At 39.5% G+C, this 22,821-nt stretch overlaps 1 protein-coding gene across 1 annotated transcript in view; it reads left to right on the forward strand.

The window, feature by feature from the left end:
* The window catches only part of LOC135207267 (cytochrome b5-like), a 76,851-nt gene extending 59,788 nt beyond the window's left edge, over nucleotides 1–17,063 (forward strand). The window contains exons 4-5 of the mRNA XM_064238922.1: nucleotides 16,029–16,091; nucleotides 16,679–17,063. Coding sequence (XP_064094992.1) covers nucleotides 16,029–16,091; nucleotides 16,679–16,694 — 79 coding nt within the window. The 3' untranslated portion in view covers nucleotides 16,695–17,063. The remainder of the gene's footprint in view (nucleotides 1–16,028; nucleotides 16,092–16,678) is intronic.
* Nucleotides 17,064–22,821: the final 5,758 nt, after the last annotated feature.

Below are 22,821 nucleotides of genomic sequence, written 5' to 3' on the forward strand. Positions count from 1 at the left end.
GGTCTCGTCAATAACCCAAGTCTAAATCAGAAAATAAATTTTTCAGCAATATTTTCTCGTTTGTTCTCTAGTCTATTATAGTCAAGCAGTGTGCTGCATTTTCTTCTGAAATTAAAAGGGTCATTCATATTGGATTTTATTTATGGCATCTTTAATTAAAGACGAAAAATCAATTTAGAGTTTTAGTAGAATAACACATCAAAATAGATAGCCTCCTTTGTAAAGTTCTATGGATTAAGAACTTGGTTGAATGACTACTGAACCTGTTTCAGTCAATTTTGCCATGAATTATCTTTTAGTTAAATACTATTCAGTAGTGTGAGATATATTACACCTAATCTCTTGATTGGAGATATCATCATAGACAATGATTTCTTTACTTCCCCTGCAGTCTAGTTTCCAAATAACCATAAATTGTATAGTTTTGAACTTCATGAGTCCCCATGACCCCTGGTAGATGAAAATTAATGTTACAAACAAATTGTCTATATGTTGTGCATAAATTACTCTTCTTTGTTGGGAAAAGGAGACAAAATTCCAAAATAAAGTCTTATTTAACAAAGGAATTTATTCCCCATTGTTTATCCAATGGTTCCTACCAAAAATAATCTACTTATTATTAGGCAACTCAAGGAGTTGCTGACTTGGATTTTTTAGCCACAGAAATAGAGAGATTTGCAATACCATGTTATCTTTCAACCATATTTCGCCTGAAGTTATACATGCCACATCGCACTTCTATTGATATATGGGGTTGATACAAAATTCAGGATGTAGCACATCACTTGGTTATTCTTTTACATCTTTTTTTCTTCACTCAGAGCAACTGCCAATATATCTTCTGTCTGCACTTCTCAAATAGTTTTCAAATCTAACATAGTTCCACTGACAGAAAAAAAAAGTGTTTAGCCATCAACAAAGAATCGATGACATAAAAATTATCAAGCAGATATATTATACAAAACTACATAACTTATCAAGACTAATTCGTATCTACTTCTTCAAGAAATTAAAGCAAATAGGTATAACATTGCTAAGGCATTCATCGAATATAACTCAGGTCTCACATTTATATGCCATCACTAGGCATAAGTCATGACAATATTATTGGGCATTCAGAATCGCATGGCGTCATTGTATCTAATTGTAGGGTGATTTTAACGGGTTGTTCAGTAGGCAATTTCGTTTGAGCTATTCGTAAGTCACGTGGCTCAACGTATCTTGTAGGTCCCTTAAGGCTGTAAAATGGTAAATCTTATAACAAATTCACCACGCAATTTTACAAGTTAGGCAGTGTCTTTTTTTTTTTTTTTTATTCTTGAATTAGGTAAGCATGAGTATGCATATTTATGTAGAATATATGCATATGCCATAACTTGTTAAGAGCCGAGATAGCCTATAATACAGGTTTTATCATTATTATATGGAGTTATTCATATCTTCTGAATTCGGTGTATAACAAACCTGCAAGCTCGCTATGACCACACTGAAAATAACCATAGTAATAGACAATTTTTCTGGTATTCTGTGAGCTCAAGCTGCCTAGAAGTGGGACTAAGTAATTCATAACGAGTCAATGACTCTGGAAACTTCAGCCAAACCATGTGTTGGTGGAAGTTGGCGATGTATGGTTACAGACAGAATACTAATTTTACTTTGCTTGTTAATTTAGAGTTGGTATAAATTAACTTACTCTTTCATATTTTGTAGCTCATTTATTTGTAATATCCCATTATCATTTCATAATTTGTAGCTCATTTATTTGTAATATCCCATTATCATGAGGCCATTATATACAGAGATTTAGGTAAATAAAGAAAATGCAAATGAAGAAACGGGGCATATATAAAATTGTTCCAGCCAATCATGACTCTTTTTACAATATGAAGACACATTCATGTTGGAAAAGGTAAACAAAGGCCTGCAGTGTTACCATAACATTCTTATACAATAGGAGCTAATGGGTGAAGGTAGCTGTACGGAAATTCCTGGAGGGAACTGTACAATGGTTGTTATCAACAAAAATCCACATCTTGAAGCTTTTGCATAAATTTTATTCAGAACATTAAAATACTGAACAACTGAATAGATACAATGCCTCAATAAAACAGATTTATTCAAAATATTTGTACCTGTAAGAAAGGAAGATTTCTTATTTCACATAGGAGTAAATCCCCAGATCCGTAGGTTTGAAGAAGCTGGTTACATTAGATGGTGGTATACAGCATAGACATTGTTACAGACAAGCTCTTCAGCAATAGGTTGTGCTCTGTAGTAGTCCCCCCCCCCCCCCCCCCCCCCCCCCCCCCCCCCCCCCCCCCCCCCCCCCCCCCCCCCCCCCCCCCCCCCCCCCCCCCCCCCCCCCCCCCCCCCCCCCCCCCCCCCCCCCCCCCCCCCCCCCCCCCCCCCCCCCCCCCCCCCCCCCCCCCCCCCCCCCCCCCCCCCCCCCCCCCCCACCCCCCCCCCCCCCCCCCCCCCCCCCACACACTTTTTGCATGAAGGCATTTTTCTAGAAGTTATCTTTGGTAGTTGGCACTAATACATGCCTAAACCACTCTGAAAAAAATATCATTATCCATCCCCACATTGCTTTGGGCATAGTTGCCAATTATTTTGGATGTTAAATTCTGAAAACAACAAGGTTACTGAAATTTTCCTTCAACATATTTATTCCCTTTAAGAGTCCAAGCCATTTTAGGACACCCCAAAACAATTACCCTTTGGCCGACTGAGCTAACTTTTAAAAAAATCTTTCTCAGATGGCTTATTTGCACCGACTGAGCTAACTTTTTAAAAATCTTTCTCAGATGGCTGATTTGCAGACTATTTTTCTCCTTTTTTTCCAGGAATAACTTCTATGGTTTTCTTTTCTAATGGTAAATTTTAGATTTGTTCTTTCCCAAAGTACAAACCTTTTTTCCTTACATAGGATGTTGCTTGTGAAAATGAGTTAGAACAACCACTCAAACTTTTTGACAGGGTAGTCAGCTACTGACAGGCAGGGTGAAGCCCCGCTCACCTATCAGTCTGCACTCCGTTTTTCTTCTAGCCACCATCGAGTCCTGACGTCTTTCATGACACAATGCCAGACTTTTGCCATTTGAAGTTTTATTAATTAAATTTTATTATTAGATACAGCGAAGTAAAGGATAACTTTAAAATAGTCAAAGAAAAGATACATATTCATTATGTTTGTATTTTATGAGGCTGTCTCGGCACTTAGGCTAAGCCACCGATAACCAGACAACAGTGCTACGAACCCTACGTAGGGTAAAACCCATTTATGAATATATTGAACTGGCTCTGTAAAACTGAAATGCCGGTAACCGATACCAACAGTAACGGGGTGCTGCCTGTAATGGATTGCAGTAAGCTCCTAATTGATCAGGAAGGTAACACCCTAGGTTGGGTCTACCACTCAGTTCAGATAGTATCCAGATTTCACTCATGAATGGGTAAGTTTCCTATGTTAAGAACGAAGGTTTGTATTTGTGTAGGAACAAATAAATTTAAAAGTAATTTGTGTACAGTATTACCCTGAACTTACACGAGGTTAGGTTCCAGACCCCCTCGCTCAAGGGAAAGTTTTGCATAAGTTTGGCACAGTCTCTAAAAATGCTAATAAATGCTTACTTCTAGAGTTTGAACACTAAATATGACCCTAATCATGGTCCTTAAATATCAAGCTAACTTTTAAATGAAATTAAAGCTACTGTAATTTCATTAAATGTTAGCTGAATACATTACCCATGAAAAAAGAAATAAATGGTTGGTAAAAATATAAGTGTGTGTGAAGATTACACACATGCAACATACACACGTACAACATATGTAGTTCTCTCTTCTGAAAGAGAGAGAAAGTAGTAGGCTTTTCGTAATTATTAAGCTAACTTATAAATAATATTACAGTTACTGTAATTCCTTTTTAAAGTTAGCTTAATATATTACCCTTAAAAAAGAAATAAATGGTTGGTAAAAATAGAGGACTATGTGAAGATTACATATGCAGAGAAATAGAAAGAGAAATTATTATTTGCATTATTTATTATTTTTACACATGCAACTTACCCGGCAAGATATATACTTAGCTTATGTCTCTGACGTCCGACAGAATTCAAAACTCGCGGCACACGCTACAGGTAGGTCAGGTGATCACCCCCTACCGCCGCTGGGTGGCGGTAATAGGAATCATTCCCGTTTTCTGACAGAATTTTTCTGTCGCCGGTGCTGACAACAACTTTGTTGGTAGCTCCTGCTTAGAATTTCTTGCTTGCTTCGCCGAGGATTATTTGGGAAGTATTTGATCTTTGGTTGTTGGCATACGCTTTGTGTTGGATTTAGTTAGTAATTATGTCCGATTTAACACCTGGAACTCTGTTTAGAGTATGTGTAAATGAGGGATGCAAGTGAGGTTGCCTAAGGCTACTTTGGATCCTCACACTGTTTGTGTAAAATGTAGGGGGAGGGATTGTTCGGTTAAGGGGATCGGCTGCCTAAAAAACGCCAAAAATATGAAACATATTCGATTTGCTGAAAAAAATTCTATGGCTTCGTAGAGCATTCAAGAATGTGTCCACGAAGTATTATGCTAAAATTCGCCTTACTTTTCTAGTTATGGCCTGAAATGTAACAATAACTTTATACCCACAAAACACCAGTAGCGCAAATGATTTAGTCTGGTATAGTTTTTGTGATATATGTTACGAAAACTTCCTTTGAAATGAAATATATAATGTCAATAATAGCCTAATTGGTACCTTTTTAGTTATTCCTAGACAAGACAAAGCACGCATCATGAGTCATGAGGCTCAGCGCGTGCCCACTGGAGTGGCCAACAGTTGCCTATAAAACTTGCACTTTATAGGGTCGCATTTTTTCACGCTCGCTAGCCTTGACTGAACTCTGTGTTTTCTGCGGTGTTTTTAGTTTTTCACCATGCCTAAAAGGTCCAAGACTTCACTTCATGCCTCTAGAATGCGGAAAAGCCAATTGGATATGCCCATCGAAGAAGTAGAACAGAGAATTCAAGAAACTAGTGCCATAGAGGGGAATGAAGCGACGACGACAGAGAGAGAGGCCGCGCAGCAAATGGCGCACGCTATGATCTCTGCTGTCCAGAGGCCAACCACATCCACCCCTAATCGTCCTTTATTCGTTCAATCACTGCTAAAGGGCAAAGATATTTTAGAAGAAGAAAGCAGTAGATCGGAGGCTGATATTATCAACGATAGTGAAAATAAAATGATAATAATAAGCGAAGCAAGACTTGAAAAAATTACATGAATCACGAATACCGAATTGTGGATGCAAAGTAATTTCGAGGATCCATTTGGAAAGGGATTGATTTGAGACACTAGTAAAAAAGATATGTCCTAAAAAGATATGTCCTAAAAAGATATGTCCGTCTCCAACAATTGTCGGATACAAACATTAGCATAATGATTAATTATTATGGCAGGGCAATCCACCGTAATATTGGTAAATCATGGATTGATATGAAGAAGGATATAATGGCATCATCCAACCATATATTCAGTTCCAAAGAAAATCAACGTCATGGACTTTGTCCAAAAAGGGGAAGATTCTTGGTGCTATTTTCAGCGCAGCATAGCAATGGGTAAAGAAAGAGAGAAAATAGAGTTCAAGAGATCTTCAACAGTTATCAATTTAGATGCTGAGAGTGAAAGGAAAATAAAGGCTGTGTATGAAGCCCTGTCTGAGAAAGAATTGCTTGAACGCTGCGTTCGCGGTCTTACACAAAACGCGAATGAAAGTTTTCATTCAAAATTTTGGAACACAGCACACAAGACTAAGCTTGCTGGAGCACAAAGATAAGCAATTAATTAATATTCCTATTCATAATAATTTTGCATTAATACTCAAAAATAAAAAATAAAACCATAAAATTAATGGTAACACAGTCTTTTACCTTTTTTTATGTACCTAAAACTTTGAAGGCCCGTTTCTCAAAACATAAGTTTTTCACCTTCAAAATGTATCTCCTCCCTTAGTATTGGACCAATCTAAATGAAATTTCATATATAATATGGGGAAACATGGTAGATTGAAAAAAAGCCAGGGATTTTTAATATTTTGAGTTCCTGATTTTTGGCAATATTTTTTCCTGTAATTTTTCCGGGAAAATTTCATAAAAAAAAAAAAAATTCATATCTCGAAAAATAATTGAAAAATCAAAAATCCCCGGCTTTATATCAAAGGTTCATATGTGTTTTATACGTGGTTCAAATCTCATCCCTTAAAACCAAAAAGCAGAGGAGGAGATGCATTTTGAAAATGGCCATTTTTGACCGAAAATGCTCTGGCGTCACAAAAACCTAAGGTTCACTGAACAAAAAATTTTTTCCCAGAAGTTCCACACAATATCCTTTAACAAACCCCCTATATATCAACATCCTGTCGTTAAAAAGTCGGAAACCGGCCGATCCCCTTAAGGATACGTGTGATGTATGTGAGAACTTAACTGAATTACAATGGAAAGAACTAACTTCGTATGTTAGAAAGTTAGAAAAAGGATAGGATTAGAAAAGCTTCAGCTAGAAGTTCAAGTAGATCCTGTTATGCGGAACAGGATAGTATTTCTAACCCTGCATTAGCTTCGCCATCTTCCTTTTTGGTTTCAGCTCCTTCCCCCCGCAGCGAACCCGCAGATGTGTCTGCCGGAGAGAGCCGCTGTGGAAGCTTCAATCCGCAATTTGCAACAGCAATTGCAAGATATAAACCAAGGTAAGGGTGAAGTGTCTAGTGATAAGTGCAGTGTCCCAGTGCAGTGGAGGGGGCGTCTGACCGACTCCGCATCGCTCCTAGGCCTAGACCTCTTTCAGACTCCCATGCCCAGGGGAGGAGGAATGCCTCCTCAAAGCCGGCAAGGGGTGGATGTAGAGTATCCCCAACGGTCAGGCGTCCCTTCAGCAGGTCCTGTAGACTCGTCCAGGCTGCTATAGAGAGCTATAGGAAAAGCCTCTTAAGGAAGGTGTTTTTCCGACTCTGATTCGTCCTCTCCTAAACGAGGATGGAGCTCTTCTTCCAAATCGCGCCCTCTCAAGAGAGCCTGGAAACCTCCAGGAGTAGGCGCTCTTGACTCCAGCCCGGAGCCTTTTCCGGAGTATTCTCCTGCGCCTAAGAAGGCTATGAAGGATCCGGAATCCTCTCCAGAAGGGATTCGGTCATCTACTAAGAGATTCCTGTTGGACCTCCAAGAGAATCTCTCTTCGTTAGTAGGCTCGCTTTCGACTAGTAGGCGCAAGGAGCCTTCTCGCAGGAAGGACGCCTCTCTTCCAGTCAAGAGGTCGGTTAGGAAGGAGGAGTATAATAGGCGATCTTCTCCAGTAAGAACTTATTCGCCTCCTAGAGTAGACGACTCCTTTGAAACTTCGTCGAGACAGGGAAGATGGTATTCTCCTCGTAGAAGCTCGGAAGCTAGGAGTCATAGCGCAAAGCGGCTAGAAGTTAGGCGCTAGATCCTCTCCTTGTAGGTAGTAAGGAAAAAGTCTCCTTGCGAGAGACGATCGGTTCGTATCTGTCGAACGATCTCCGAGGAGTAGGATCTCCTCTGCAAGTGGTAGGAAAGAACGAGAGCGCTCTGCTAGAGAGATAGAAGCGAGAAAGGCTCTCCTTCTAAGGATGATTTTCTAGGCGCCAACGTTCGATAGGACGCCTGGATGATCGAGTCTCGTTAAGTTACTCGAGACCTTATGATAGGCTTTCTTCAAGGGAGTCAAGCGCCTCTCCTAGCAGGTTCCAAGATTCGACGAAGAACCTAAACATGGGTTCGCGCCCTACTTCTGGAAGAGTATCTAGAGCGGACGCTTACCGTTCTCCTAGCAGGCGTCGAGAGCCTGAAAGGAGCCTAATCGAGGATCTGCGCCCTACTCCTGTAAGACGATCAAGAGTAGGCGCAAGCGCTTCGCCTCAAAGGCAGCAAGAGCCTAAAAAGAGCCTTTCCAGGGATTTGCGCCCTAATCCTGGTAGATCAGGAGTAGGCTCTGACGCCTCTCCTCGTAAGATTCAGGAGCCTGAAAGGAGCCTTTTGTCAGGCGCGCTCCCTACTCCTAAGAGTCACAGAAGAGTAGGCACAAGCGCCTCTCCTCACAGGCGCCAAGAGCCTGAAAGGAGTCCTGACTTTGGATTCGCGCCCTACTCATAGTAGGCGCTCGAGAATTAGAAAAAAACGCGTTCAGTGTTTTCCTCCGGATAGGCGCCAAAGGAGCCTAATAACTCAGGCCTTCAGGATCCTCCCCTACGTAAGGTATCCAACGTTAACCTAAGGGAGGAGAAAAGTAAAGCGGGATTTTTGTTCTTACCGAGGAAACATATCTCGGGTATTGAACTGGCGGCTCCTTCGGACGAGCTCTTGAAGGATAAGAGTCGCATACCTGCCAGGACTCCTTCACCGAAGAAGTCTCCCTCTCCGAATGTAACTTTGGAGGAAGTCTCGGAGGAGGAAGAGACGAAAGAAGTAGGAGTCTCTGATTATAAGAGACTTTCTGCATTACTTCTTCAGGAGTTTGGGGACTCGCTGTGTTCAGCTGATCCTCCTTCTCCGGGATCTCTGCTATCAAGTACTAAGTTGGCAAAATCCCCCTCTTTTGTCAAGATGCGGCCAACTCTATCTATGAGAAGGCCATCAAAGAATCTGGAGAACTGGCTCCTGGTTTAAGAAGGAGGCAGGTAAGACGGTGTTTTTGTGTCCTCCGTCTAGATTGACAGGTAAGCCGGGCGTGTACTGGTACGACACGAAGGAACCCATGGGGTTAGGCCTTCCGGCTTCCGCAAACGCGGTCGGATTTTTTCTGCTCTAGTAGAATCTTCTAGAAGAACGCTCTCTACTGTTCGGCTAAAGCGTCTTGGGGAATGTGCGAGATGGACCATTTACTCAAGGGTCTATTTCGCACACTTGAAGTCTTCAACTTCATGGATGGGCCTTAGGAGCTCTAGCAAAAAGAGCGCAAGATCCGGAGTTCGTGACTATGGAGGTGTTATCAAGTGTCCTTTCATGCTTGGACAAGGCAGTCATGGATGGATCCACAGAAGTAGCATCTCTCTTTGGAGCAGGAGTGCTCAAAAAGAGATCAGTTTATAGCTCGTTTCTCTCCAAGTCTGTTTCGCCATTACAGAGATCCTCTTTGCTTTTTTCTCCACTCTCGGAATACCTTTTTCCTCAGGAGACAGGGTGAGGGACATTTCCAGATCACTGTCGGAGAAAGCTACGCAGGAGGTCTTCTTGTTCAGTCCGCCAAGAGGCTTAAACCGGCTGTGACGATGGCTAAGAGAGAGGGAACAGCGAATAAGGTCTCTTTCCAACAGCCCTTTCGAGGAAGAACAACCTCAAGACCCGCAACTAAGAGTAGAAGGCCGTCAAGAGAGGACGATCTTCTCGAAGGCCCATTCTCGAAGCCGCAGTGAGACAGGAGTCCTCCAGACTCCAGTAGGAGCCAGACTTTTGAGGTTCGCGAAAGTCTGGGCTCAGAGAGGGGCGGACAACTGGTCCCTCTCGATCCTCGAGAGAGGATACCTGATCCCCTTCAGGGAAAACCGCCCTTAACATCCACTCCAAGGGAGTTAGCGGCAAGATACAGAGATCCTTTAAAAAACCAAGCACTATTACATTCTGGTGCAACAGATGCTAGAAAAGAAGGCTATAGAAAAGGTATTAGACATTCATTCACCAGGATTTTACAATCGCTCTTTCTGGTACCAAAAGCCTCTGGGGAGTGGAGACCAGTGCTGGACGTAAGCGCTCTGAATCACTTTGTGATCAAAACTACGTTCACGATGGAGACGACGTCGTCAGTTCTTTCAGCGCTAAGAAAAGGAGATTGGATGGTGTCATTGGATCTTCAAGATGCCTACTTTCATGTACCCATCATCCCTCGTCCAGAAGGTATCTAAGATTTATGATACAGGGCCAAGTATTTCAGTTTCGCGCCCTTTGTTTCGGTCTTTCCACAGCTCCCCAAGTTTTCACGGGATTGATGAAAAATGTAGCACATTGGCTGCATTTAAAAGGAATAAGGATATCGCTGTATCTCGACGATTGGTTGATTCGCTCGCAATCCAGGGATCAGTGTCTGGAGGACCTAAGATCAACGTTGGACTTGACTCAGTCTCTGGACTGTTAGTGAACCTCGGGAAATCCCAGATGGATCCCAGCAAAGCATTGTCTATCTGGGGATTCTGATGGATTCTCTGGGTTTTCAAGTGTTTCCGTCCATAGAAAGACAGGAACGGTGCATTCTAAAAGTGAAGACCTTCCTAGAGAAAGAACAATGTTCCGCGAGGGAATGGATGAGTATTCTGGGGACCCTCTCCTCATTGGAACAGTTCGTTTCTCTAGGGAGGCTTCACATAAGACCTCTTCAATTCTTCTTGAAGGAGAATTGGGACCAGAAGAATCAGGATCTGTGGGAATCTTTCCTCTGTCCAGAGAGATAAAGAAAAACCTCAGCTGGTGGTTAGAACCAGGCAGACTGAACGAGGGACTATCGCTGCAGTTACCGAACCCCTCCCTAGTGTTGTTTACAGACGCATCGGAGACGGGATGGGGGGCGACGTTGGGCCCGAGAGAAGTGTCAGGCACCTGGAGTGGGGAACAGGTGTCCTGGCACATCAACGAGAAAGAGTTAGTGGCAGTGCATCTGGCTCTCAGGTCAGTGGAAGCCCAAGTCGCAAACTCAGTGTTGCAGGTAAATTCCGACAACACGACAGCTCTAGCCTACATAAGAAAACAGGGGGGGACTCACTCCCTCTCACTGTACAAGAAGGCGAAAGAGCTTCTTCTATGGTCAAAGGAGCGGAACATCACACTCTTGACGAGGTTTATACAAGGCGAGAAAAACGTCAGAGCAGACTTGTTGAGCAGGAGAGATCAAGTCATTTCCACGGAGTGGACTCTACACTCAGAGGTCTGCAATCAAATTTGGAACCTATGGGGAAGGTCAAACATAGACCTGTTTGCAACTCATTGGAATGCCAGGCTGGAGAAACTACTGCTCTCCGATTTCAGATCCAAGAGCAGTAGCGATAGACGGCCATCCTCCTGAATTGGGAAGGAATAGACGGCTACGCTTTTCCTCCTTCAAGATCATAGGAAACGTAATAAGGAAGTTTGTTCTGACGAAAGGAGCGAAATTGACCCTAATCGCCCCATTTTGGCCAGCTCAAGAGTGGTTCACAGAGGTACTGGAATGGATGATAGATTTTCCAAGGTACCTTCCTTTACGGAACGATCTTCTCAGACAGCCCCACTTCGACAGATACCACAAAAAACCTCCCCGCGCTCGGTCTGACTGCCTTCAGACTGTCGAAGGACTCGTCAGAGCGAAGGGGTTTTCACGCGCTGCTGCAAAGGCAATTGCAAGGGCCAGGAGACCGTCAACTATACGCGTGTACCAGTCGAAGTGGGAAGTGTTCCGAAGGTGGGACAGAATCAGATGTATCCTCTTCCAGTACCTCTGTGATGGAAATAGCAGATTTCCTCTTATATTTGAGACTAAAATGTAACCTTGCAGTCTCGACCATAAAAGGTTATAAAAGTATGCTTTCCTTGGTGTTTAGACATACAGGGCTAAACATCACGGATGACAAATGATTTACACGATTTGATTAAATCATTGAGACTTCGAAGTCCAAGACAGCCAGACCACCCAGCTGGAACCTGGATGTGGTACTGAGGTTTCTCATGTCAGAGAAATTTGAACCTCCCAATAACTCATCGTTCAGAGACTTGACTAGAAAATCGATTTTTCTCTTTGCATTAGCATCAGCTAAAAGGATTAGTGAAACTCCAGGCTTTAGAAGGCACAGTGGGCTTCAGGAAGGATTCTGCAGTGTGTTCATTTAACCCCCTATTTTTAGCAAAAATGAGAATCCTTCTAAGCCTTGGCCAAGGACGTTTGAAGTTAAAGGATTGACTTCCCTGGTAGGGAGAGAAATAGAGAGAACCTTGTGTCCGGTAAGGATCCTCAAGTTCTATTAGAGAGGAAAAAACAAATGGGAGGAAACTCAGAGAGCCTTTGGTGCTCGGTAAGAGATCCGAGAAGAACGATGTCAAAGAATGCACAGGCATTCTTTATCAGAGAAACTATTAAAGAAGCACATATTGCCTGTGGAAGAGGAAATACCTTGTTCGGGCAGCTACTGAGAGTGAAAGCGCATGAGGTCAGAGCCGTAGCAACCTCATTAGCTTTCCACAAGAATATGTCGTTAAACGACTTAATTGGATCCACATATTGGAGATGCAAGTTCTGTGTTTGCGTCTAACTATTTGAGAGATGTACGTGTGACTTATGATAAGTGCTTCTCTCTCGGACCTTACGTGTCTGCGGATTCGGTGCTGGGACAGGGGGCTGAAACCAATCTAGCTTAGTTTAGATAGATTAGGAATTTTAATCTTGTGGTGTTGTTTTATGGTCGATTGAAAGTGGTCAGGAAAGAGTACCATTTTCAATTCGTAGTGTATAACAAGTAGTGTGGTCAGGTGGTCGAGATTGGTTGTTTTCATGCTCCTTGTAATGTTTTGGACCTAGGCTCTGTCTTTGTAAGAGGGTTAGTCCCCGTGATACGACAAAGGTGAAGGCTCTACCATGTAAGTGGGATAGGCCCCATTGGTATGATCCAAATAAGGCTCTGTCGAGTAAGCGGGCTCGCCCCATTGACATGATCCAGAAGGGTTCTCAGTGACAGGTCTCATCCTCACTGGAACTCTTGAGGCAAGCAGACTCATAGACAGTACTCATGAAGTCTTCTGCCCAATAAGGTAGGAATCAAGGTATTTAAGTTTATTTATAGTACCTACAACAAAAGTTGTTTTCCCTGTTTTTGAATTGCTATTCATATTGAGTAACTATCTCTTACCCTCCTCCAAGGGTGCCAATCAGCTAAGTATATATCTGCCGGGTAAGTTGCATGTGTAAAAATGAAATTGTTAAGATACAATAAAGTTTTACACATACTTACCTGGCAGATATATACGTTTAATGGCCCACCCATCCTCCCCTCAGGAGATAGGGGGAAGAAAAATTCTGTCAGAAAACGGGAATGATTCCTATTACCGCCACCCAGCGGCGGTAGGGGGTGATCACCTGACCTACCTGTAGCGTGTGCCGCGAGTTTTGAATTCTGTCGGACGTCAGAGACATAAGCTAAGTATATATCTGCCAGGTAAGTATGTGTAAAACTTTATTGTATCTTAACAATTTCATTTAATGTTATTCAATTTACACATAAAAGCTTGAAAACTTAGAAATTACCCCCCAAAAATTGAACAAACACCTTTGCAGGGTTTCTCCAGGATTCGAAAATGTTGCATTTGTATTACGTACTGTATATCCTAATGTACAAACCTGAAGTTCTTCACATTTACAGCCCACCTCAGCCATCCCTCACTCTGGTATATCTAGGCCAGAAGGCAAAGTGAAGTGGTAACTGATAGGTGTATGTATTAGGGCTTGTGCCTTGTATGATAAGGCGCCCTATGAGGTAATGTTAGACTAGCGATAATCTTACGCTAAGTCGGTTGGTATTGCACTTCCATCTTCAATGGAGTGTCTGGGGGTTTGTAGATCATTTACGAAGTCGGTATTATCTTGTTGGTTATTACGACGATGTGTTAAACTCATGGTGAGGAGGTTCTTGTAGAAAACACTAAGTATAAAAAATTATATATTCTTCTGAAGTTTTACATGGTGAAGATCAGATATGATTGTACAAGTCTTCTAATAACGATAGCTTGATCGCTTCTGCCAATGATGATGGCTAATCCTATTCCTCTTCATGATAAAGCTTAGGTAAAGAGGTACAGGTCTTCTAATGACGATAGCTAACTCTGTTCTCCTGTCTACCATCTCTGTTACAAGTTATGAAGGAGCAGACAGTAGTTCGAACATATGAACATACATACAAATGACATAGTTTCATACGAACACACAATCAAATGAGACACGCTACAGATCACGTAGGCCGTTTGAATCATAGGTCGGGGTAGTTGTCTCAAGCAGGGAGCTTGGACTGTTTCAAAACAAATGAATGACCACAGATGACGGCATGTTATCTTAGCCTACATACTTATTGTATACGTCATCTTTAGCGTCTCTAGTCTGATCACATTCCTGCAAGCAATCTTTTATATATATGGACTAACATTCCATATTTTTATTATGTAAACACTTACATATGGGGCTTCCCCCTGCCTGTTGGTAGTTAACTACCCTGTCAATAAGTTTGAACGGCCATTCCAGCTCTTGTTCACTGGCAAAAGAACTTCAGATGTGTGTGTGTGTCTGTGTTAGGAAAAATACAAATTACTTTTAAAATTTGCTATATTGTCTGCCAACATCCAGAACTTTTCACAAGTGTATGATAAGACTATGGCATGAGAATTTTGGGACTGTGTGGTGACATGTATCGTTAATGAACCTGTGTTTTATTTATTCATAAGGTTCTTTCAACTGTCTAATTTTTCTAAGCTATCATATACATTACAACTAATGTCTGAGGGTTAGTAATATGTACTCTTTGTGTTCATACACTGGGACATGGCAGATGAATGGTGTGATACAGCCAGACAAACAGCACTGTCAAACCAGAACATACATCTGAGCTGTGATAGAAACCACATTTAACTACTGCTGACACTTTGCTGGATGATTAACAAAATGTATATGCTACATCAGAGTGCTTAGAAACTAATATGGCTGACACTTGCCTGTCTAACCTTGTGAGATGCTTCCAAGGTAACTGACTAATCTTGCCGAGCTCAGTACTGTTCTTCCACTTCTTGAACATTTAGAATGTTTTTCCTCCCTTGTATAGAGCCTGTTTTTCATATCAAACTGATGTTTTATGTCTAGCATAATTTGATACAGAGCAGCCTAGCTGAACTATCTTGTTTGAATGTTTTTGCAGAACTATTCTTTTGGGTGTTTATTTTTACCGTCCTACATTTTAGCTTTATTTTTATGTATGAATCTATAGTACCAACTGTTGCCATTTATACGAAGATGAATTTATATTATTCATAGATCGTATAGAGTTGATTTTCAATTGTGTTAGAGGAAAATTTTGTATACTTCTCCAAACAATTTTTTCTTTAAGAATAAATTTTTAATTTATAGTCTAACACGCATACAGAGATGCTATGCAGTTTGAATAATATGTACAAAGATGTTATCAAATACAATAATATAAATGCTATTTATGTAAAAAGGAGTGCATTCAAAAACAATAGGAAAGTGATGGTGTAAAAATGATTCTTGTCCTTGTAATCGTTATGATTCTGGACTTCCTTGAACTTAAAATGTTGTGAGTACTGAACATTCTGGGACCAAGTTTCTTGTGACAAACATTTAGTGCATTACATATTTACCATAGGTTTTAATCATTAATACGTATATGATAGCCAAAGCTCCAGTAGCATGTAACATGTTTTATACAGTAAGGATTTCATGAATTTTCATAAAGTATTATTGTAATATATATTTAATAAACCCTGCACACACATGAAGATACAAGAATGAAGTACAAAATAGTAACTTCTTGCTCAGCACTAAATCAGCAGACAAATGCTTGCACACACTTGCAGGGAGTGTATACGGTACTTTTTTCATATTTTTCTATTTGCAATGATGAATTTATCGCTTAATTCATTAGCTTAAAAGGCCTTCTAAGAAACTTACAATGAAATAAAGCTACATTACAAGAGTGGGGAAGAATGAGGCATTTTTATCACAATTGCTACACTGGGTTTTGGGTATTGTATACTAATGGGCCTTGGTGCTTCATTACTTGAACATCCATTAAGTTGAGGTGCCAGTCTGGCTGCTTGAGTTTTCCAGTAATTGAATACAATACATGCAAGTTACTGTACAATAATTATATCCAAGCACTTCCTTCCAGTAACAAGTCTAAGATGGAATTCCTCATTCCAGACTTGCAGTCTACCATTATTTACTGAATGAATATTTTGCTTTGTTGTTTTTTATGCCATATCATTTTGTTTTTTCTTTTTACAGTTCATGGAAGTCATGGCTGATTCCTGTGGGCATTGCTTGTTTAGCATCATTGATCTACAGGCTGTATGTCCTACCATAGTTAAATTTTGTATTCTTTATAGGTAACAATTACATATGAGTAGAATATATATTCTTTTAATCAGTTTCACCGTTTGAAGAATTAGTATACAATACAGTAGTCATCTTTCATGTGCTGCCTTTTATTTTTGTACAATAATTGCAATTGTCAACTCAAAACTACTACAGTATTCCATGAATTATTTGAAATATGGAAGTTATTTTTTTTACCTGTCCTTGCATTATGAGATTAAACCTTTATAAAGTCAGTCACTTTAGTAGAAAACTACATTGCAGTGTCATGTGAGCTGTATTTAAGATTATATTATGGTACTATGTTATTGTTAGTTTAAGTATAATGTTAATTGTATGCTTTATAAGCCTCTTTATACCTTATCTTTTTGAATAAGTGTTCATTGTAATGCAATGTTCAAAGCAACTGTTTTCTTTACTATATATCTTGTATGTGGTTCTATAATGTGAATGTTAGGTGTGCATAATACTGCCTTCCTTGATTTGTAGTAGCTATTGATACCCTGTATTGGTCTTGGTTGATGAAAGTATTTTTCTGAAAACTGTATTTTTTCCCCCAGGTACAGACTGAAATAGAGGAGCTTGGATCACCATTTTCATTTGATCAAATTCATTGTTTTCATATAGGTTCAGATGCATTTTACATTTATTACAATGCCATAGGTGTTTCATTTATTACTATACCATAGGTGTATCCGTATTGTTGCTTTATTTTATCCTGGGGTATTTATCTAGAGCAGCTTTCCATTTCACACAAAGAGGTGCTTATATGATGAAGTTAACATTGTGTAAAATAATTGTAACATCAAGCTCAAATATAAGTACCCTGTATTTTTTATATTGTTTTATATAGAAAATATATTCATTGGTTCTTTGTCTTGACTTCAGTATAAAGCCTTGTATTTTCATGGTTTATCTGCCTGATTTATTAAATATTCACTGCAAGAGTTGCCTTATTTTGCTAAAAAAAAAAAATATGTTCACATTACTTTTAGTGCTGAATGATGTAAGTTATCCAATGCTTGGAGAATGTTCTGTGAATTCTAACAGTACACCCACATAACATTTTAAGTGGTAAGTTATGTTGAATAATTGTGGAAGATGGCCAAATCACTGAATAAGTGTTAAAAAAAGGGGGGAATAGGCAATGTAAAAGATAAAAATAAAAATTACAGGTAATATAAAAAAAAATTGTGTATGAAATGAAACCGAGACACTATCTCTTGCTGTATCCGACGACTACCTTTGTACTTTTTTTTTTTTTTTTTTTTTTTGAGGCTATATTGGCGCAAGGTCAAGCAGCATTAAAATTGAAACCATCATTAACAAGTTCTCCCATTAGTTACCCCCGTTTTTGGAGTTGGGTCAAGACTGTGATTGTTTTGGTTGTTGCTCTTGCCAGCGCAACCAGTTATTTGGGGTAGTACGGAAATGAGAAACCGGGCGAAAACGAGAGAAACCGGGCGAAACAGAGGCGAAAATGAGAGAAAACGGGCGAAAACGTCCCAAAATGTTAATTATTTTTGTGGAATCAATGTAAGGGGAATGTAACTTCTGATGGGAATATAAATCTTGATTGCAGGACAATGTTATGCGGTTTTTTTCTGCGTTTTGCCAGGTTCTGCATAGGGGAGAGATTTCTCACCGCAGCCATTTTGAAAATACGTCGCTGGCCGTTATTTTTGGCTCATAAACACGCGGGATTGTTTACTGTTGGGAAATACTCTGAAACAAATTGGGCTCTTTTACGTTCCGGCCGATACAGTAAATTAATTGATTATTTTTTATCCTTGCTGAGGAAGGTTTTATGAAAAGTTATTCATTTCAGGGAAAGTTATTCCTGACCATACGCTATTCGGGAATATTTTGTGCGCTTTTGCCGAGAGAGTCATAGTATAAGTAATAAAATAAATAATAAATAATAATAACTAATAAACTAATAATACTAATAAATGATAATATATTGATAAATAATAATACTAGTAAATAATACTTAAATAATAATATTGATAAAATAATGATTACCAATAAATAATAATATCATAAATGATAAAAACGAATTAATACTTATAAATAAATAAGACTGATAAATAATGTTACTAATAACTAATACTAGTTAATGAATGATAAAACGAATAATACTTATAAAAATGATAATAAATAATAATACTTATAAATAATTATACTAATAACCATAATATAATAAATAATAATAACAATAATAATAATTATTATTATTATTAGTATTATAATTTATTAGTATTATTATTTATTATTTTTATTAGCATTATTATTTATTATTATTTATTAGAAGCCATAGGCAATTGCTGTCGCATGAGGGTGAAGCCACGATTAAAATTATACACTTGTTGATGTGTCAAGTCACGACTGGAATTGCAGTGGCATGAACAAAAAAACTATAGGGTGAAGCCACGATTTCGGTTATATATTTTCAATGTGTGAAGTCACGATTGTAATTGCCGTAACATGAACACAATAGCTAGTGTGTGAAGCCACGATTTTTTAAAAAATAATCAAAACAACGCTGTAATGTCTTTGTCTATGTAGCAATTGAGAATATCTGGTTTAAGTATAAAAGATGGCCGAGAACTGCACAGATCATTCTCAGAGTCTCTCTCTGACTGCCAGTACTACGTGTATAGCTAGTTTGCGATTAGACTGTCTTCTTTACTCATGATGAAGTACCCTTGTGGCAACTGCCGTTCTACCTGTGGACGCAATTCTATAGAATGTTCTGCATGTCTCCACTGGATCCATAGGTAAGTATTATTCTGGACTATCGAACATCTAAATTTATATAATGCGGTATTTTTTAATCCTTTCAGCACATGTGATACGGTGGCCGTATCACAAAACACCATCACTTTTTACGTTTGATACGGGCGCCCTACCATATGCTGAACTGAGCATTATGATCCTCAGTGAGTAAAATGGAAATGTACTATACTCAACCAGATGTACTAGAAACAAAGTTTGAAAACTTACGAAAAACCCTTGCAATTCCATAATTGGCTACACCCTCTTTTTCGAAAGGTGCCTAAATTTGGGCACACAAATATCAGAAATGCTTATTATAACATGCACTGTTTACTTACTTTGGAATCAAAGAAAAGGGGGGGGGGGGGGGGGGTGGGGAAAGGTCTACACCATTAATGGGACAATTGAGAATTAAGACAGATTGTCATTTTGTAGCAAAACAATCACTGGAAATTCCTTAGCTGCTAATTTGGGCACACCCTTTAAGGGTCTATAGACCCTATTAAATATCACCGCCGCTCCGTTGTTTTCCAAAACCTGTCACGCCTAGTTGGCGGGAACATATGGTAGTCGAACAGCAGAGTGCTGCAAAATAGGCAATGTAACGACGCGTGTTAGGGGCGTAGTTTACATTTTTTAGACATCTATTTAAAATTGTTCCAAAATATCATATTTATAGATAAATATGTACAAAATGTTTCGGATTTTATTTACTTATCTAATAATATATTATAATAATATATTTATAAAGTAAAAATGTATAAAATGTTCGGTTTTTGTTGTTTATTTTCCTCTTTATAGAATACCCGGACCATATACTGTATTTAATATGTTTGGATGAGATTTTTAGGGGGAAAATAAATATATTATTCTTGCTTTAGGGGAAAAATAAAAAAAATATACATAAAAAATAAAACATTAAATATTGAAAATATAAAAAATAAACATATATATTTTCAACAATAAACAAATTGTATTGAAATTTTAAGGAGAAAATAAATAAAATAAAGTATAATATACATTAAACAGTCAAAAAATGCTTATGTTTTTATAACAACCTAATATATAAAGAAGAATATAAACAACAAAAACAAATTTCTTTGTTTTATAAACATAATTTTAATCGATCTTGTCCCTAAACCTGGTCCGGATTGTCCGTGTACTGGTCCAGCTGGCAAACGGCGGATAGAGCCTTACTCCTACCCAGTCTGAAAAAATACGAAATTCTATTGATTAAAGTCTGAAAAAATACGAAAATCTATTGATTAAAGTATTTATTATTACAATCTGCATCCGAAAATGACATTCCTTACCGAAATGATACATATTTATAACAATATTATTATCCTGTGTTTATTTTCCGGCCGGTTTCGCCTCGGTTTCACACGTTTTCTCCCGTTTTCGCCCGGTTTCTCATTTCCGTACTACCGGTTATTTGGACTATTGCTCTGAATTTTGGATTGTTTATCCTTTGTTAACAAATTGGATTATCTGGATTTTGGTTTATTTGCAATAGTTTGGATTCCTCTTCTGTCTAAATCTGGTAGGTTTTGCAAGGTAAGCAGTTATAAGATCAGATTATGTTTATTGAAGTATGATACTCATGAAATATCCATTGATCAGTGAGGTGTAAATTGTGATTCAAGAGAACTGTCATGCTCATTGCAAGGACTGGTAGTTGTAAGAAAGTGAGAAGATGGTAAGCTTCAGAATTATGAGACGACAGACTTGTTCAAGAAGAGAGATATGGCTATTGATTCTTCTCTATCATATAGTATAGATCTTTCTACACCCACTAAGTCAGCTTAGGGTAGTAGATTCGATTCAATGCAGTGACAGGCCTAGTAGTAGTCCCAGGGATTCCAGACAAGGACTAACATCCCAGAATGTTAAATATTGTGTCCTCTGGCTCCTGCCTTTCCTTTTCATTCCTTTATGGACAAACATAAATCACATTCACTAAGAGAGGTATGATAGGGTGAAAGCATCTAGACCATCGTGTTTGACCCCATTGTCCTACAGTTATTATAAAGATTTGTATGAGCCAGGTCACTGATTGTGCCTGCAACCATCTCTAGGACCCCTGGGTCCATAGACAGTAAGTGTTCAATGCCAGGCCTCCCCCTGTATCACCAATGGCCCAAGTATTGATTTTGACAAGGCCACCAGTATGAATGCATCCAGGGCTTTTTTGACTTTTATGGACTGTTCCTCCATAGTGAAGGCTAAGCAGGCCAGATATTCACATTTACCTGTGTGTCGAGTTCTGCCTGTCATCAAGACCATGCAAAACTTTGTTGAGACTACACGAGACAGTGCACAAGAGATTTTTCAAGGCTACATGGATGTACTTAGAATGCAGGCGGCACTAATATTTGCAAACAAGCTCATGGTGGCCACAATGGAGTATGCCAAGCTTCTCCAGTTTCTGAGGTTAAGTTCTCTGTGAAGAGGGAATCTCTCTCATCTTGCCAAAGTAGATTATGAGTGATATATAATTGTATAAATTGTTATGGGTATAGATAAGTGTGATTATATTATTGTATAATTGTTATGGGTATTTTATGCATTGTTGAAATATGGTGGGTGTCCATATATAGACACATGTGTAGATTCTAGAAGGTGTCTGTTGATGTATTTAAGTTGTGTTGTGACGTCATAGGCTGTGACGTCATAGACAAGATGGCGGCGGCGTCGGCAGGATGTAAACAATAACACGGGGGGGCAGTAGAAAGCACGTGTTGGTGGTGTGTGGTTGGTAGGGGAGAGCTCTCTGTCTGGTAGGAGTTGTTTTTTGGGTCGTAAGTCTTGTGGTGCTGGTGTTTAAGGTGATTTCTGGAGTGTACTGGAGTTGGAGAAAGCGTACAGGTGGGGGTAGATTATTCATTTTTATAGAGAAAGAAAGGAGTTAGGCTAGGCCAAAATTCAAACTGGTAGCAGAGCGTGGTTGATCAAAGATGCCTGGATCCGACAGTGAAAAACAAAGGAGACTACTAGATGGAGAAGGGAATGTCCTAGGTTTAGCGGGATACAAGAAGAATACAAGAATGGAAAGGTCAAGCCGAAGATTGGCTATTGTTGTATGGAAGAGATACAAAATACCCGGCGATAGAAATGAGAATGAGCTTAAAAGGGAAAGCCCGAGAGCTAGTGGAAGCATTAGATAAAGATAAACTTACTGGTACAGAGGGTCCAAAGTTAATCCTCAGAGAAACTAGATAAAGCCTATTCTAAAAGACTCGGTAATGGAGAATTACGGTAGAATAAAAAGATACCTTCTAATAAGAAGAGAATCTAGTGAAAAATATGGCGGACTATTTAATTAGATACGAGAAGGCAGCATCTGAGTGTGAAAGAGCAATGGGGAAAGGCGCGCTTGAAGGCGAAGTCAAGGGGTATCATGTAATAGAGCAAGCAAATCTCACGGAAAATCAAAAACAAATGGTATTATCGGCTTGTGGGCAAGAAAAGCTAGAGTACGGAACAGTGTCGCAAACATGAAAAGACTATTGAGGGATTAGGGACTAAAGAGGAACGGGAATGGTGGGTTCGTCAGAAGGCAATGCCAGTTCTGGGAGAGGGAGGGAAAACCAAAGATATCGGGGAAGATGGAACCGAGGAAGGGTGGTAGAAATCCTATAAACAAAGAAGGGAAGGTAACAGTATGTGAATATGCAGTCAGAATGGCATTGGGCTAGGGATTGTCCTCAGAATTTTCATAATAGGAAGAAAAACTGAAACAAGACTAGAAGAAAATAAGGTAAAAACAGAAAATGGGACAGAAGAAGAAGAGGTTTATGTAGGAGAAGTAATAAAATAGTGGAAGCATCATGGAGGTGGTGATGCAATTTTGGACACAGGGTGTAAATCAACAGTTTGCGGGGAATTGTGACTAGCACGTATTGTCATGGATTTGAGTCAGGAA

This window comes from Macrobrachium nipponense, chromosome 32 (genome assembly GCF_015104395.2).
Source record: "Macrobrachium nipponense isolate FS-2020 chromosome 32, ASM1510439v2, whole genome shotgun sequence".
NCBI classification, from domain to species: Eukaryota; Metazoa; Arthropoda; class Malacostraca; order Decapoda; family Palaemonidae; genus Macrobrachium; species Macrobrachium nipponense.